This window comes from Diadema antillarum, unplaced genomic scaffold (genome assembly GCF_040938485.1).
Source record: "Diadema antillarum isolate AM-2024a unplaced genomic scaffold, OU_Dant_1.0 seq00001738_RagTag, whole genome shotgun sequence".
NCBI lineage: Eukaryota > Metazoa > Echinodermata > Echinoidea > Diadematoida > Diadematidae > Diadema > Diadema antillarum.
In genome coordinates this window covers 91508-106329 of record NW_027272422.1, presented here as the reverse complement: position 1 = coordinate 106329, position 14822 = coordinate 91508, and the positions used below count along the sequence as shown (strand labels likewise).

The 14822-nt window shown below is 38.1% G+C and overlaps 1 protein-coding gene across 1 annotated transcript; it reads left to right on the top strand.

Annotated features, from left to right (window-relative positions):
* Positions 1-3954: 3954 nt before the first annotated feature.
* Positions 3955-14438, top strand: LOC139711948 (SWI/SNF-related matrix-associated actin-dependent regulator of chromatin subfamily B member 1-like). Its single transcript, XM_071623798.1, has 8 exons — positions 3955-4047; positions 7798-7909; positions 8836-9100; positions 9765-9892; positions 10332-10501; positions 10925-11115; positions 12573-12704; positions 14237-14438. The coding sequence occupies exons 1-8, from the start codon at positions 3961-3963 to the stop codon at positions 14274-14276; spliced, it is 1125 nt and encodes a 374-aa protein (XP_071479899.1). The 5' UTR covers positions 3955-3960; the 3' UTR covers positions 14277-14438.
* The last annotated feature ends 384 nt before the right edge of the window (positions 14439-14822 follow it).

Below are 14822 nucleotides of genomic sequence, written 5' to 3'. Positions count from 1 at the left end.
GATTGAAATAAATCAGGAGATTTTTTTACCTCAAAATTATTGATATTCTGCATTCTTAGGGTCAGTGGTCAAGATCAATGAACTTCGAGAATGTATGAACAAAAGGCCATGCCCCTTCGCCTTTGGCATAACATGAGAAATTGGAGGCATCTGGCTTACAAGTCAACAGCAGTGGCGAATCCATAAGGGGGCGCACCGGATGCGCCCCCCCCCCCCCCCCCCTCTTTATTTTTGTCACAGCAAAAGAAATAAAAGAAAAAATGGGGGTGTGTGCACCCCCCCCCCCCATTAATTTTGTAAAGGCGCCTCCCCTTTACGGAATTCCTGGATCCGCCCCTGAATTGTATATTGCAATTGAATTGCTTTACCTCTGTCATGCTCTCTCCCTCATCCTTCTCCACAAACAAGTTGATAACCTCAAGCTCTAATGATACACAACTAGTACTGTGGACTTCCCTGTGATATTCCCCGCTTTCCTTTAAATGTAGCAACCTGAAAGACAACTAGGGTTTCCTAGATGACTGAGGAAAGTTAGTAGTTGACAAAGGGGAAGGAAGCATGGCATGCTGCTGGACCAACTGCTTGGTGTTGATTGTCATCTTTCACTTTCCAGTGAGACTGGATTCACCTTAATCAGTAATAAATTTAGAATGTGTGTGGTGACCTATCCAGTAGGTGATGTGGCCAATTGAGAGAAGAAGTGTGTTGATTTGATTCTTATTGTCGGGGTATTATGAACCAGACTACAATAACTATGAAGATTTCTGATCACATCTAGTTTCTTCTTTATCATTTTAAAGATCCATATCTAATTTATAACTGATTTCAGGAGGGGATTTTTCAGTCAGTGGAAACTTGTTCCATTGGCTGGGGCACTTGACATTTCATTTTAGTATTTAGCATCTCACCTTGATATGACTTGAGTAGGTATTTTGTATGGACAATAGCAAGTGAGCTGGTTGGAGTTCTCATTGTACATTGTGTTCCATAACAGTGGCAGAGGCAACAAATGTCAATATCATGTTTGGACTGGCGAGTATTGGAATTGAAATTGAAGTGTACTGTAGAATTACCTGATTACTACAAAACTGGAATGTGCCAACTCTAAATGACCAGTGGTACTAGTCTTGTAAGCTAGACTTTTTCACAATCATTACACTGAGACATCACAAAGTTTAGTAAATATAGATTAAGGGCCTTTTCAAAGTAACTGTAGTTTTGTCAGGACATCTCATATCTTTGCTGGATGATGCAGCCAGACAAAAATTACCTTTCTTCAAGCCATGGTAGTATGTTTTTCTGCTAAAACTGATGATAGTTACCTGAGATGTGTGGCAAATTAGTTTTACTATTGCCTGGCTACCGGTACTTGTACTGTCTTGTATGAAAAAAGGTGTCTCCACTGGAGACAGAATGAAAATATTATTCACACAGAGAAGTTATGATATATTCCTATCTCGTCATGTTTGAATCATCTTCTTTCATCTTTTGTGAGCTCCCAATAGACCAGTTCGTAGTTCCACTTTGCACATGAGCAGAAAAGGTCATTTGTACTACCAGGCATTTTCGTCTGTTAATTCACTGAGATAAATATCTGTAATGTGATGATCATTTATGTATCCTTATATTGATATATACACGTATAGTGCTTGCCAGCACATCCACCTGACAGCAAGCCTGGTATTTGGCAATATCAAAAGAAAATGTTGTTAATGCATTCAATACAAAACAATGAAATTGATGCCTCTTGAAATGTCAATTGGCCATTCCGGGCACCTGGTCTAAACGCAAGTTCATTCTTTGTTTGAATATGAATTCCGTAAATTGTTACATCGGGCAAGCTTATGAATTATTTCGCTTTGAAAACGAGTGAAGTGCCTAACCAACTGAGAAAATAGACAGGTCATTTGGACCAACGTGCTCATGAGCTAATTGTGAAGTGGCTTATTTGACCATGGCGTTGTATGTCTATGTGGAGTGTAAAGCTATTTTGCTATATATTTGCTGAACATTTTATCATATTACAACGCGGGAAAATGTACAAAGTGGGTCAGAGATTTTCTTTTCTATTAAAAAAACAATATGGAATTACATAGTCTTTCCTCTCATGTATCTGCATTATATATGTGTGAATGTGTGTATTCGTGCATCCACATTATTGAGACTTATCATAGATTTGTATTCCCAGTCCAAACTTCTGTGTTATGTATGTGATGTGTGAAGGTGGTTGGACTGATTCAATTTAATGTGTGCAGTGCAAGTTTGTATGTGTGTGCATCCTTATTAGTGATGCACTCAACCTAGCCCAAGTCGCATCTAAAGGGACAAGAGTTTAATCCTCCGACTTACATGAATTTGACTCGTGCAATGGAATTAATATGTTTACGATTGATATCCATCTGGTTAAAATTTTTCTTTGTCACAGTCGATACTTCGAATTGCGCGAGATCAACTTTAATAATAAGTGAAGTTGACTAGCTGTAATAAGATTCTTGTTCCCAGTCCAAACTGTGTGTTGTATACAGCATGTGATGTGTGAAAGTGGTATGATAGCATTTTGTCTTGTGATGACACTGAGAAGTTATCTTACAGTGATCCAAGAAAGTTGACGCATTGTAGGATACATATTCAAACATGACACACACTCTCAAAAGCATACTCACATAGCCCAACAACATTGTGTACACAGTGTAACCAAACAAACAAAATTAAGAAGTTTACCTGTAGTCAAAGTTGGATATGAAAATGTGTTGTTAAGTAGTAATACACTGTACATGTATTATGCCAAATTTCATGATATATATATATATATATATTTCGTGATATATTGGTCACTACCATATATGCAAATGAAGATCATCACCTCATAAGTCTCTACATCGATTTAGCATGATGGTTGCACAAAGACAATTTATACAAAAAAGCAGCAGTTATACTATGTAGTTGATAACTGATAACTCTAATGAATTAATCAGTGTCAAACTTTTGAACTTTCCAATGATCTTGGTGGTGGTATGCGATTTATTCTTTTTTACATCATTTTTATATGAAATTTATGCAAACTTTTGTTCCGGTAATTGGAAGGGAACTACCGTGAGTTGTTCACGTCATTTAAAATGTATAGATTGCAAACATGATTGTGACCAGTATCATTGTGTTTTAAAAACGTGTGACTTTATTTGGAATTCCACATGCTTGATACTGATATCGGACTCTCATACAATATGCTGGTTGCTCTGTTTGCTTGGTTTATTGTGCTACAAGGCAGATTAGCAACAAAAGGCTACCCCCCCCCCCCCCAAAAAAAAAAAAAAAAGAAAAAAAGGTGTTGGATATATTGCTCTTGATTGAGAATGACAGATTATTCCTGTATTTACAGAAAGGATGCACACACAAACAAATGAATTTAAACACTCTTTTCTTTTGTCAGTTTTGACTGTGTCCTTTCTGATATATATCTTGCTCAAGTTATATGTGCATATGTCTAAACATAGTGTACATAACATACCTTGGAAGTGGGCATCAAGTTCAACTGAATTTACTGTTATTATTATTATTTTTTTTTTTTACATACACAATCAGTGTAAAAGTAATACATGTATGTGTTGCTTGAAGGTAAAAGTAATATTCACCTATATCATGAAGACATAATGTAAGTTTTTGCAATCTTTTGATTGCACTTTTTGTTCAGTTTCAAATACTTTTGAAATCATAACTTTCAGTATCATCAACAGTAGTCATGATCACTTGAATTAATTTGTTAACAGCTACATCATTGACAATGTATCTTTCACGCTTCGCTTCATTGTTTGCAGTTTTTCAGTTCAAGGAGTCGAGTGTGGCATGGCAGCGATCAATCGGTCCGAATGGGTTTGCTGCCCTCATGCGTCATTACTGCATGCACGCGTCGTCCATCGAAATTATTCTGTTGATGTCCACTTCTGAAACCACGTCCAAACTATGAGTACTCCGCTGAAAACGTACGGCAAGAAGCCGGATGTTTTCACGTTTGAAGAAGGAGGGGAAGGATATATGATAGGTTCTGAGGTATGTTTTTGAGTTTCATGTATTTTAGTCAAAATGATGTCGACGCGACGGTAGGAGACCCAACACTAACAGCAGAGAATGAATGCCTTTTGTCCAGTTATGTTTAGTCCCATTTACTTAAATGCGTGTGGTCTGCAGGAGATTGTACAGTTGGGTAGTCCCGATACCGCCTATTTCTACCTTATTAGTAGTATGGTTAGGTAGGGACTACGCGCAACGGTGTTCGATTCTTCACTGGGCTACGCTACCGAGTAAAATGAGGCGAAAACAAATAAGTATTCCCTCTAAATTAACGAAATTTAGCAAAATCGAATAAGATTTATCGTGTAACTACATATCTTAACTCATGAACTAGGCGGCTAGGCCTACCTTTGCTGACTTGTTGTTAGAATTTTAGATGTAACTGTTAGAGTAATTATCCTTCCGTAATAAATTTGACGATTTCGACCGCAAAATTGTCACCCGCCACTTGTACGATCGTGCACACACGTTACACATTACACATACACATGACATAATTATTTTGTCGCCCGCTACGACCGTACGAGTTGAAGCAGAAACGAGAAATGAATGTGAAAAAACAAATCGACTCATCTAATTTAGATCTATTTCAATTACGATGAAAAGTTTTCTAATGAAAATCAATTCAAATTCATCAAACAGTCCTTCAAAAGTAATATCGAAGGATTCAAAATATATTCAAATATTATTGGGAAAAAAAATGACGGCTAGAAAAAAACAGCGGCCTGTCGAAAAAACGCATTTAAGTGCCCTTTATACGTATTGTCAGGGTGGTCGGTTGAAATGAACAGGGCAACTGAATGCGGAAAAAATGACACCCCACGCGTTCGAAGCCGCCATCTAGAGCGCGTACCTCAGATCGCATTTTCAGTGTGCGCTTGTGAATCCAGAGTGTTTTCTCCACACGTGAGTAAAATTTCAGGCAAATTGTGAGATTTTCACGTTTCTATTGATAGAAAAACGTTAGGTGGCCGGTATTATGAACACCCAACCATACTAGACGTAGACCACCTACCAATAACCATTCGTCGACGCTATATGAGTAAATTTACTACGAGCTACTGTGACTTAGTGTTAGCTGTTTAACTGCGACCAACCTGGCCTGCAGCCCAAAGAGATTTTGGCTAAATCTAGCCCGACCAGAACAGACAGACGGGGCCTTGCCACCATCAAAGTGGGGAACCACAGGCACAAGACACAACACAACTACAAAACTTATAACAATTTATACATGACTTGTAGACATTTGTACGTTACTCACGTAAAGTGCATGCTTATATTACAGAAGGTACATAAGTCCATAGAGAGCCCTCACAATAAGTCCATTGAACAAAAAAATGGCACTTTCTAGCGCAATCCTCGACCATCGGGGTTCATCGTTGCAGAATTCAAAATGGCACGTTGACCACTCCGCAAATGCAAATTATGCGTGCACGTGTGTGGCTGGACGTGCGGCGATCTACTGCGTGCGTGCGCTCTTTGGTAGCAGCACGCACGGTCTGATCGCATGAACTCCCAATTATCAGATGTACCGTTCGCACATGCTGCATATGATCTTCATTTTTGGTACAGTGTGTAGGCCCGATGTCAATATCGATAATGTCGTAGCTACATGTAGTGTCATTAATGAAGATTACATTTAATGAGTTTGAGGTGAAAGAAAAATGAGGTCAAGTATCAAAACTCAAAGCGATCGTGAAGCGATCGCTGAGCTCTCTTTGTGTTGTGGGGCCTTCCCGGTACAGCCTCGTCGCTATTTATACAGCGACTGGGCTGTGTAATAGTTGGGCTAAATCGTAAAATATGTGTAAAGCCCATATAAATCGTAATAGTAAATTAGTATTTCGACCATACACAGCAGTCCACATCCATTAAAATTTGACTGCCTGCTACATGTACATCATTGCACATTGTTTTTACTTGCACTGTTACTTTACTCTCCTCTTTTAATTTGTGTATGTTCACACTGTATTCTGCACTACATGTGTTTCAGTGACCCTGCACCTCACTGCACTCAGTACGACTATACTCTACTAAGAGGGATGTACTTAATGGAAGAAGACGAAGAAGAAGATCATTACTAGAGTCTAGTTAATGTATAGTAAGTCTACTACTCATCGACCACCTATTTTTAGATCGACCACCCTCGCGCAATGGCTTTCTCGCATATAAAATGAAAAATAAGCGTGGACGGGGCGCAATACGCTGGAACATTCAAACATGCAAATCAAGAAAAATTAGGGGGATACAGGTAAATAACCTGAGGAAACAGTCCTGAGGAAAAAGAATTGAAGAAAATCCTCATTAGTAATACACGTAATTATTGTTCACACATAGAGGTATTTGCCCATTCACTCGATTTATGTGCTTTTCAATTGGAAAACGGCGGTCGATTAAAATGATGAGCTTGTGCCGGTGTACAGTGAAAAATGTCAGTTGTGTTTGTCGCCAAGAACTTCGTGCGTACGGTACAAGTCAACAATCTGAGGCTGGGATATGAATCTGCAGTATTTCCTGCCTTGCGTGGAATGAAATCAGGGCTGCCAACTCTCACGCATTGAGCGTGAGACTCACGCAATTCAACCAATTTTGACTGTCTCACTCTGATAAACGAAATCTCACGCTAAACCCCCAAAATGGAATGTACATGACTACAAAAATAAATATACAGTTTGTATCTCTAAATTCTCTGATATTCCGAATATCGATATGCCCAAGCCCGAAATTTCGAGATTTTCCCGCGCGGGTGTAAAGCTTAACCAATAATAATCGTTTTCGATTTGCGCGCAAAGACAAGCTATTGGATTACGATTGGTTTCTACCGATACCACGTGAGCGTAGCTTGTACTTTTGGCAAATTACAGTACATGTATGGCTATGACGTGTGCTTTACATCGCTTTACATACACTGTGTACGTAGTAGGTACGTACGTACGGCCGCACAGCAGGCCGCCAGGCGCTAGCCAGGAGGTTGCTCCGCTCCCTCGCAGTGTCTCACGCGAAACTCTCACTCAAGGTTGGCAGCCCTGATGAAATTAAGGTGAAAATGAGGGATATCTTCTAAGATACAAGGTATTCATTCAAAAAGTTGTCGATGAGTGGTAGGTCCAACTATACATGTAGACCGCTCTAGAAATCTATAGCGCTATGCTTTTGCGAGTGAAATTTTGGCACGGAAGATCAAACCTTGGTGCGGGTTTTTTATTCCAATTTTCGTGATCTCTTGTTATCTGTGTCATAGGTTGTATGATTGGCCCCTCATTACAAACAATTATCTCCCATTCACTCTGCTGTGTGGACCTACTTGTACTTACCCGACAAGGATAAGTTTAAGAAATGGGATAACATTCCCCCTTTTCCATTAATGGCATTATAAGAGATCACATACAGTGGTAACTATAAGTTGGCATGCGATGCATATGTCTATGCTCAAGGAATGAGTCAAACTCACCAATTTCATGATTTATTCCTGGTACTCTTAGTCTGACTTAGAGTCTTGTAGAAACTCTACACCATTTGGCATGCTTTTTCGGTAAATCAACCTTCAAAGTCTTCTCACCTACGCTGCACTGAGTGTTAGCCATATCTGTGCATGGTATGAAAAAACAACCTGCAAAAAAAAGATTGATCATAGCATCAGATATTTTTGTGTTTGACATTTTGAGTAACCTGTGTATCATCATGATCATGTATTGTAGCATATTTTCCTCATGATTTCTGTTCAAATAGGTGGGAAATTACTTGAGACTTTTTAGAGGATCTCTTTACAAGAAATACCCGTCACTATGGAGGAAAATGGCAAGCATGGAGGAGCGGAAGAGTATTGTGGAGCAAGGAGAACGTGAGATTTCAAACACAGCAAGCATGTTGAATGGTAGAAGGCTTTACAGTGCACCACATATTCTTTCTTGGGTATGTATGTGGCCCTGAAAAGGGCCTACCCACTCTTGACGCTTTGGCAAGTATAATCTTTGCCATTTTCAAACAGCAAGAATGTGAAAGCCAGAGATAATTAACATACATTGTATGATACATTGTATGATACATATACAATATGTGGTGCACCATAAAGCCTTCTACCACTCAATGTTCTATCGCCATGGAAACCTTGAAAGATTACAGCAAGCATGTCTTGTAGGGATGCATTATGTCATGTAGGCTGTTGGAACAAATGGAGCTGGCACTATGGCCATTTCTGGTTTTTTTTATGAGGATATGCCAAGTTACTACCCAATCTTAATAGTGTACTTACAGTATTATTACTGATAATGATGATACTGAAGACATTATAATGCACAGTTGTATACAATACATACAAAAGCAATACAGTGCACTCCCGTTATAACAAACACGGTTGTAATGAAATCCTGGTTACAACGAAATAAAAATCCAGGTCGCAAAATTATCGGCTGTATGTGTTTATATTGTTTTTTTGTTCAGTTATAACGAAACTTCTATATAACGAAAGAAAACTGCCGGTCCCGAGGACTTCGTTATAATGGGAGTCCACTGTATACCCAACATTTGTCATATCAACCCATTTAGCTCCACACTGGCAAAGAGTGTAGCACCCACAATTTAAGAATATTGAAAGGTATGAGCAGGAAGCCTAGATAGACCCATGTCACAAAGCAATTCCCATACACTATAATTGTTTCTGAAATCTGTTAGTCTTTCAATTGACTTGTGATACATAATGATAGAAAAACAAACAAAAACTAAAAATCAATGCTGCTTTCATTGTTGCTTTGTCTCGTTTATAAATAGGATTTGGCCAGCATGGTCTTGCCACCAATGTCACTCTCCTCCGGGCACGAGAAGTGGAGGAAGTGCTTGAAGGGAATGAGGAGAAGTACCGGTCAGTCTCCATCAACACCGACACAGCTCTGTCTCGTGATCCCAAGCCCAAGCGCAGCCGGGACTGGGTGCCTGCTATTCCAAACAGCTCTCACCATTTGGATGCAGTACCTTGCTCAACTCCTATCTCCCGCACCAAAATTGGCCCAAAGAAGCAACGAACGTTCCCGATGTGGTAGGTTGTGTTTCAGTTTAGCTTTAAAAACAATAACAAAATAAGATTATTTTGATTTTGATTGCGTATGAACTTGAGAAGTATTGGACAAAATTGAATAAAGTAAATACATGTCGTTTAATTATGTTTAAAGTTCCAAAATGGTATATGGCGTGGTAACTGATTGTTGACAGAATCACAGAGTAGTTAGTACCATACTGTCTCAGGTCAGTGACTTATTCTATAGGCTTGGTTAGTCAATTAAGGCACAGCAACCTGAAGTTTACTATACTCAGTCTACTTGCTCAATCTGAATAGGATCATCTCTAGATTGAGTCAGTCATTGTCAGGACCACACTCATCCAAGAAAGAGTATAATGTGGTCACCAGAAACCAATGGAGCTCAAGCCTCTATTCATGAAAACCTTTGTAGTGTATTCTGTGTATTCTTGTATCTTAGTCACTCTTACCTAGCAGAGGGAGCAATACAGCCTCTTTAAAAAAACATGGATTTTCATTCACAGTTAAAGTCTTTAATTTGTGCTGTGTATAGCATAAATTGAACAATTTATGAGATATTTCTGACCTCAGCAGTTATATTAATGTTAATTCTATTAACCTTACCAAAATGAAGATATTCTGTAAGAATCTAATTGCATTATGACATGCCCTTCTATCCTGCTAGTTATGATGACCATGACCCAGCTGTTATTCATGATAATGCTGTCCAGTCTGATGTCCTGGTTCCAATCAGACTTGACATGGAGATTGATGGACAAAAACTCAGGGATACATTTACGTGGAATAAAAATGGTGAGATGTGTAGAGAATGCTATTCATCATACTCTTCCAATACCAATCATTTATCAGCTCTAGGATGTCTATGTAGGGTAGAACAGGAATTTTTATTCTTGATTTGAAATTTGATACACTAGTTATATGTTAGAACTATATGTCACAATTCCTTGTGGTAGTAAACACAGATTTCTTTCTTATTGTAAAGAATCTGTCTCACATGTTATCTCTGATTCAGCCTGAATTCAATCTCTAAAGAAACTCAGCAGCAAGTTGAAGAAGACAGAAAGACCTGAGTCTGGAAAAAAACTTAACAATATTTTCCTTGTATATAGCCTAGAGAATGATAATCGTCTGCGTTATGACTCCTGTTGTATGCTGTTCAATGTTGGATTCATATTTGAGCAATTATTGACTTTTAAAAAAAATGTTCTTATTATTTCTGATCATTTCCCAGAGCAACTCATTACGCCAGAGATGTTTGCAGAGATTTTATGTGACGACCTTGACCTCCCCGCCACAACATTTGTGCAGCCTATCTCTCAGGCAATCAAGACTCAAATTGAGGCCTATCCTACAGACACCAGTATACTGGATGCACAGACTGATCAAAGAGTTATACTCAAGGTAATTTGGCCTTTGTTACAGCTAGATATATACAGCCCACACATATTGTGTAAGGGGGGTATTATAGGAATCAGTGCGAGGTTGTATAGCCAGGCAGTTGGTCTTATGGTCTTATTGTCCATGATAATGCACCTTGCTTTAATCAGAGTAAAAGCATATGTTTTAAAATGTGTTTGATGTGTTTTTGAAAAAGAGAACTAAATTTGGATAAAATGAATACCAAGTGGAAATTTCCCATATGACATTGGTAGTTTTATTGAATTTATTCCCATCATTTAAATCATTCTTGAAAATTAAATTACTAGAATCAGTGGTGCGATAAATTTCCACCTTAAGCTTTGGATACTAGGTAAATGTGCCCTGTGGCACATGTCTTCCTTAGTGTAAAATAGTTATGTTACTGTACATCTTGTCTGTTGTCAGCTGAATATACATGTGGGCAATATCTCCCTGGTGGACCAGTTTGAGTGGGACATGGCAGAGAAAGACAACAGCCCTGAGGAGTTTGCCCTCAAACTGTGTGCTGATCTTGGCCTTGGAGGGGAGTTTGTTACATCCATAGCCTACAGCATACGTGGGCAACTCAGCTGGCATCAACGGACATATGCTTTCAGGTATGGAGACATTGCTGTATTAAGTCACTTTGGCTGATATGATGAAATTAATTTCAAACTAAAAATAGTATTTGTATGAATTACATTACATATTTCATTGTCAGTTCTTTAGCTTTTCTATGTGTATACTTTTAAAGCAGTGTAGTGATTTGCCATGTGCTTGCTTTGACTAAAACAGAAGCTGACCAGAGAATAAGTAGATCATTAGGTCAATGGCAATATGTCTTGTTTGGGAGCAATATTTTGAGAAGCATTATCTAAACAAACATAGCATAACATTTGATCAGTAGATAGGCTCTTACAAAATTAAAATCACTTCGCAAATTCCAGAGTAATCAGGTGAAGATCAGTGGTAAATTTTTGAGACTTTATTTAGTATTGGATGAAATAAAATTAGATGAAATACAACCTTGCAGTGTAAAAGGAATAATGATTATAGAGACTTAGATAAGAGGTCTGAGTTCAAGGGTTGAAGTGAGACTTTTCATAAAGCTTTGTAGACAAATGAGAAAAATATCTATAAAAAAGACATAGCTGAAGCGTCACACAGAATGGATTAAATAAAGTTTGTTGGCTCAGATGAAGGCATTCAGTCAAAATTTAAAAGATAAAAACAGTAATGTTTTCTACCTTAACCCATTGAGGACGGACTGATATTGCTACAACACACATTTCCCATAGACACCTGCGCGAGTATTCTTGGGACTCGTCCCCAACGGGTCAATGCCATGTAATTTCTTCCAGGCAATGTAGACATGACACAAAGAGACAATCTTGGTTGTTGTTTGTTATCAAAGAAAAGTAAGCAGTATTGTCTTGAACATATAAAACAGGGTCACATGACTGCAAACTAACTTTATGGTTCAGCCATGAACTGGTTGGTTCCTCAGATTTTTTTTATAACCCATTGTCACAAATTCTTGTTTGTTCATTTTACTGCAATAAACTGGTTTTGATCTGAAAGTTTTGTTCATGAACAAATGCATCTGCAAGATTATGTAGAATGGGAGTCATAGAGTCAAAAGTTTATGTATTATGGTTACATCATATCTGAGATAAATTCAACACTTCCTATTATTGTTTTTACAAGGAATAGAAGTCAGGGAAATTCATTCATTTTTCTCTTTCATAGGCCCAGGGACGACAAAGTCTAGCATTTCACCCCATAATACTTGAATAGGAAGTGATAGATTTCAATTCATCCTGGATTAGGAGTAGGTCTGACTTCAGGTTCCAATGGAAATTTAAAGTAGGGATTGAAAGCATAATGAAAATAACTTGGTTTGAAGGAGGTAGTTAAAAAGTACTGTCTTTGATATATATGCAAATTGGTCATTTTTTTAAAACTGTAATTTGTAAAATAGCTGGTATGAACGTCACTTCAGTTTTTATAGAAAAAGTGAAGTATGTTATTAGAAATGTAAATGTGAACTGAACTTCTTGTTGAATGTTGACAGCGAGTCACCGCTTCCGACGGTTGAGATCTCAGTGAGGAACCAGGGTGAGGCAGATCAGTGGTGTCCATTCCTAGAGACACTTACAGATGCTGAGATGGAGAAAAAGATTAGAGATCAAGACAGGAATACCAGGTTGGTTGTGTGTGATGTCATTGGATTTCATTTCCTCATGATGAAAATCTGATGCAAGTGTTTGTGATCACTTTTTTAGGAAGGCTATTGAAGCACATTTTTGTAAATATCCCTTGACATCTGCACATGTTTAGCACACTCTATTTGCTTACCCATGGCTTGTTGACATGACATTGAGTTGAGGTCTCATGCCTAGGGAAACAGTAACCCAGGAGTAAGGGAAGAGAAAGGGATAGAACTTCCAATTGACACCACAACATCCCTCACTCAACACCTCGACATGCAACAAAAACACAGTACCATACTGCAAGAAAAGTACATATTTACCAGCTGCTTGCTCTTTATTTGGAATGTCTCTTTGTGGCTTAGTGTACCACTGGTAGCATGGCTCTCCTTTGCATATCATATGTGTCTTTCAAACACCTGCATAGTAATTTTTTGCTTGACACTTTACATTAAATGTATATTCATGACACCTAGATGCGTGAAATGCTCCACTCCCTGAATGAAAATTTGATCTTATCAGCATACACACATGTACAGTGTAAAGGGATGTATGATATCAGTCTCTTTGAACATTTCCTCTCATTGCAGTCAATGAATGGTTCAGGGGAGTGCAATAAATTCTGCTGGTCTAGCAAGTCTAGCATTGATTGAAATTTTAGTGGCAAGATGTGCAGTGATAACACTGTGACTATCTCAAGCTGAGTCTTTCAAACTGAAAATATGGAAAAATCAGAGATCCAAATACAGCAATCAACCATTAGCCCTCAGCATGTTTGCGCCAGGTGTTCTTGTCATGTAGATGCGAGGAAAACACTCATCAGTAGCACATTTTGTCTATGCTACCATTTCTACTAAACTTGTAGGCAGCACATGCTCAGCTCAACATTCCTTTTTATGCAGTTTGAGCAATTATTTATGATATACAACTAGAATCGTAGAAAATATACTCTTTTTTTCTGTCATGAGAATTGATGTAATGAATGATTCATATTTCTCTTACCTGGTAGAAGGAAAAATGGATTTTAAAGCATTGCGTCACATAAATAAGGATGTAATCAAATTCATCTAGTCATTACAAGTAAGCCAACAGTTCCAGAGACCACATACCAAAATACACCAAAGATTATGTAATCCAGCAGAAAACTAGAAATGCAATGGTTTTTGTGTAGTATTGTTTATGACATTACTTCTGACAAGACAATATACTCTGTTATATTTTCTATGTGTAAGTGTGCTGAGGTGATTCTGCTTATTGCAAGAAGGATCTAGATAATTATAATGAAGAAACTTTTACATGTTCACCAATGTATTGTACCGCAGTCCCAAAGTATCTTCATCATGGGATTTTAATGCATAAATGTAAGTTTCTTAATATACCCTGTGGTTGCTATCTTGTGTAGATGTATTACCCGTTCAGGTAGAGTCTTGCAGCAAGAGCTGCAAAGCTTCAGCTGGTCTGAGTCATTTACATCCGTACAGAAAACTCAATACCAACTGTGAATTTACTTTTAAATTTTGTCCTGCAGGAGGATTCGCCGCCTTGCCAATACTGCTCCAGCCTGGTGATCATAGGATAGGACAAATCTTGCTGACCAAGGCTTGTGTGTGTCACTTTGAATGACATCACATAACTGTACACATGGACTTGTATTTATAGTTGCAAAAACCATTTCATGGGGTGCTGCTAATTCAACTATCAGTAAAAACAGCCCTTTCAAGGGCAATGGAGGGGAATTAGGCCTGACAAAAGCAAATCCAAAGGAGACTCTGCTAGCATAGCGTTTTCACCCTCGGAGTGTATGTTATTAAAAAACACAAACAAACAAAACAAATAAGGAAACCATCTTATGTTGTTTGTGTGTAAACAAAAGTCACATGACAATGGAAGGGATAACAGCATTCCAATAAGGTTGGGTATATTTTCAGAAAAACAAACAAACAAACAAACAGGAGGGTTTTTATGCCCTTGCATAGATGCCAACTGTTCCATTTTTGCAGCATTTTATACTGTTTTTGCCAAAACGACTGCAGGTTTCATGGAAAATACTGTGGGTTTGTTTTTTTTTAATTGTATCACTGCACATGTATTTTGCAGAAAAAGTAAAAAAATAA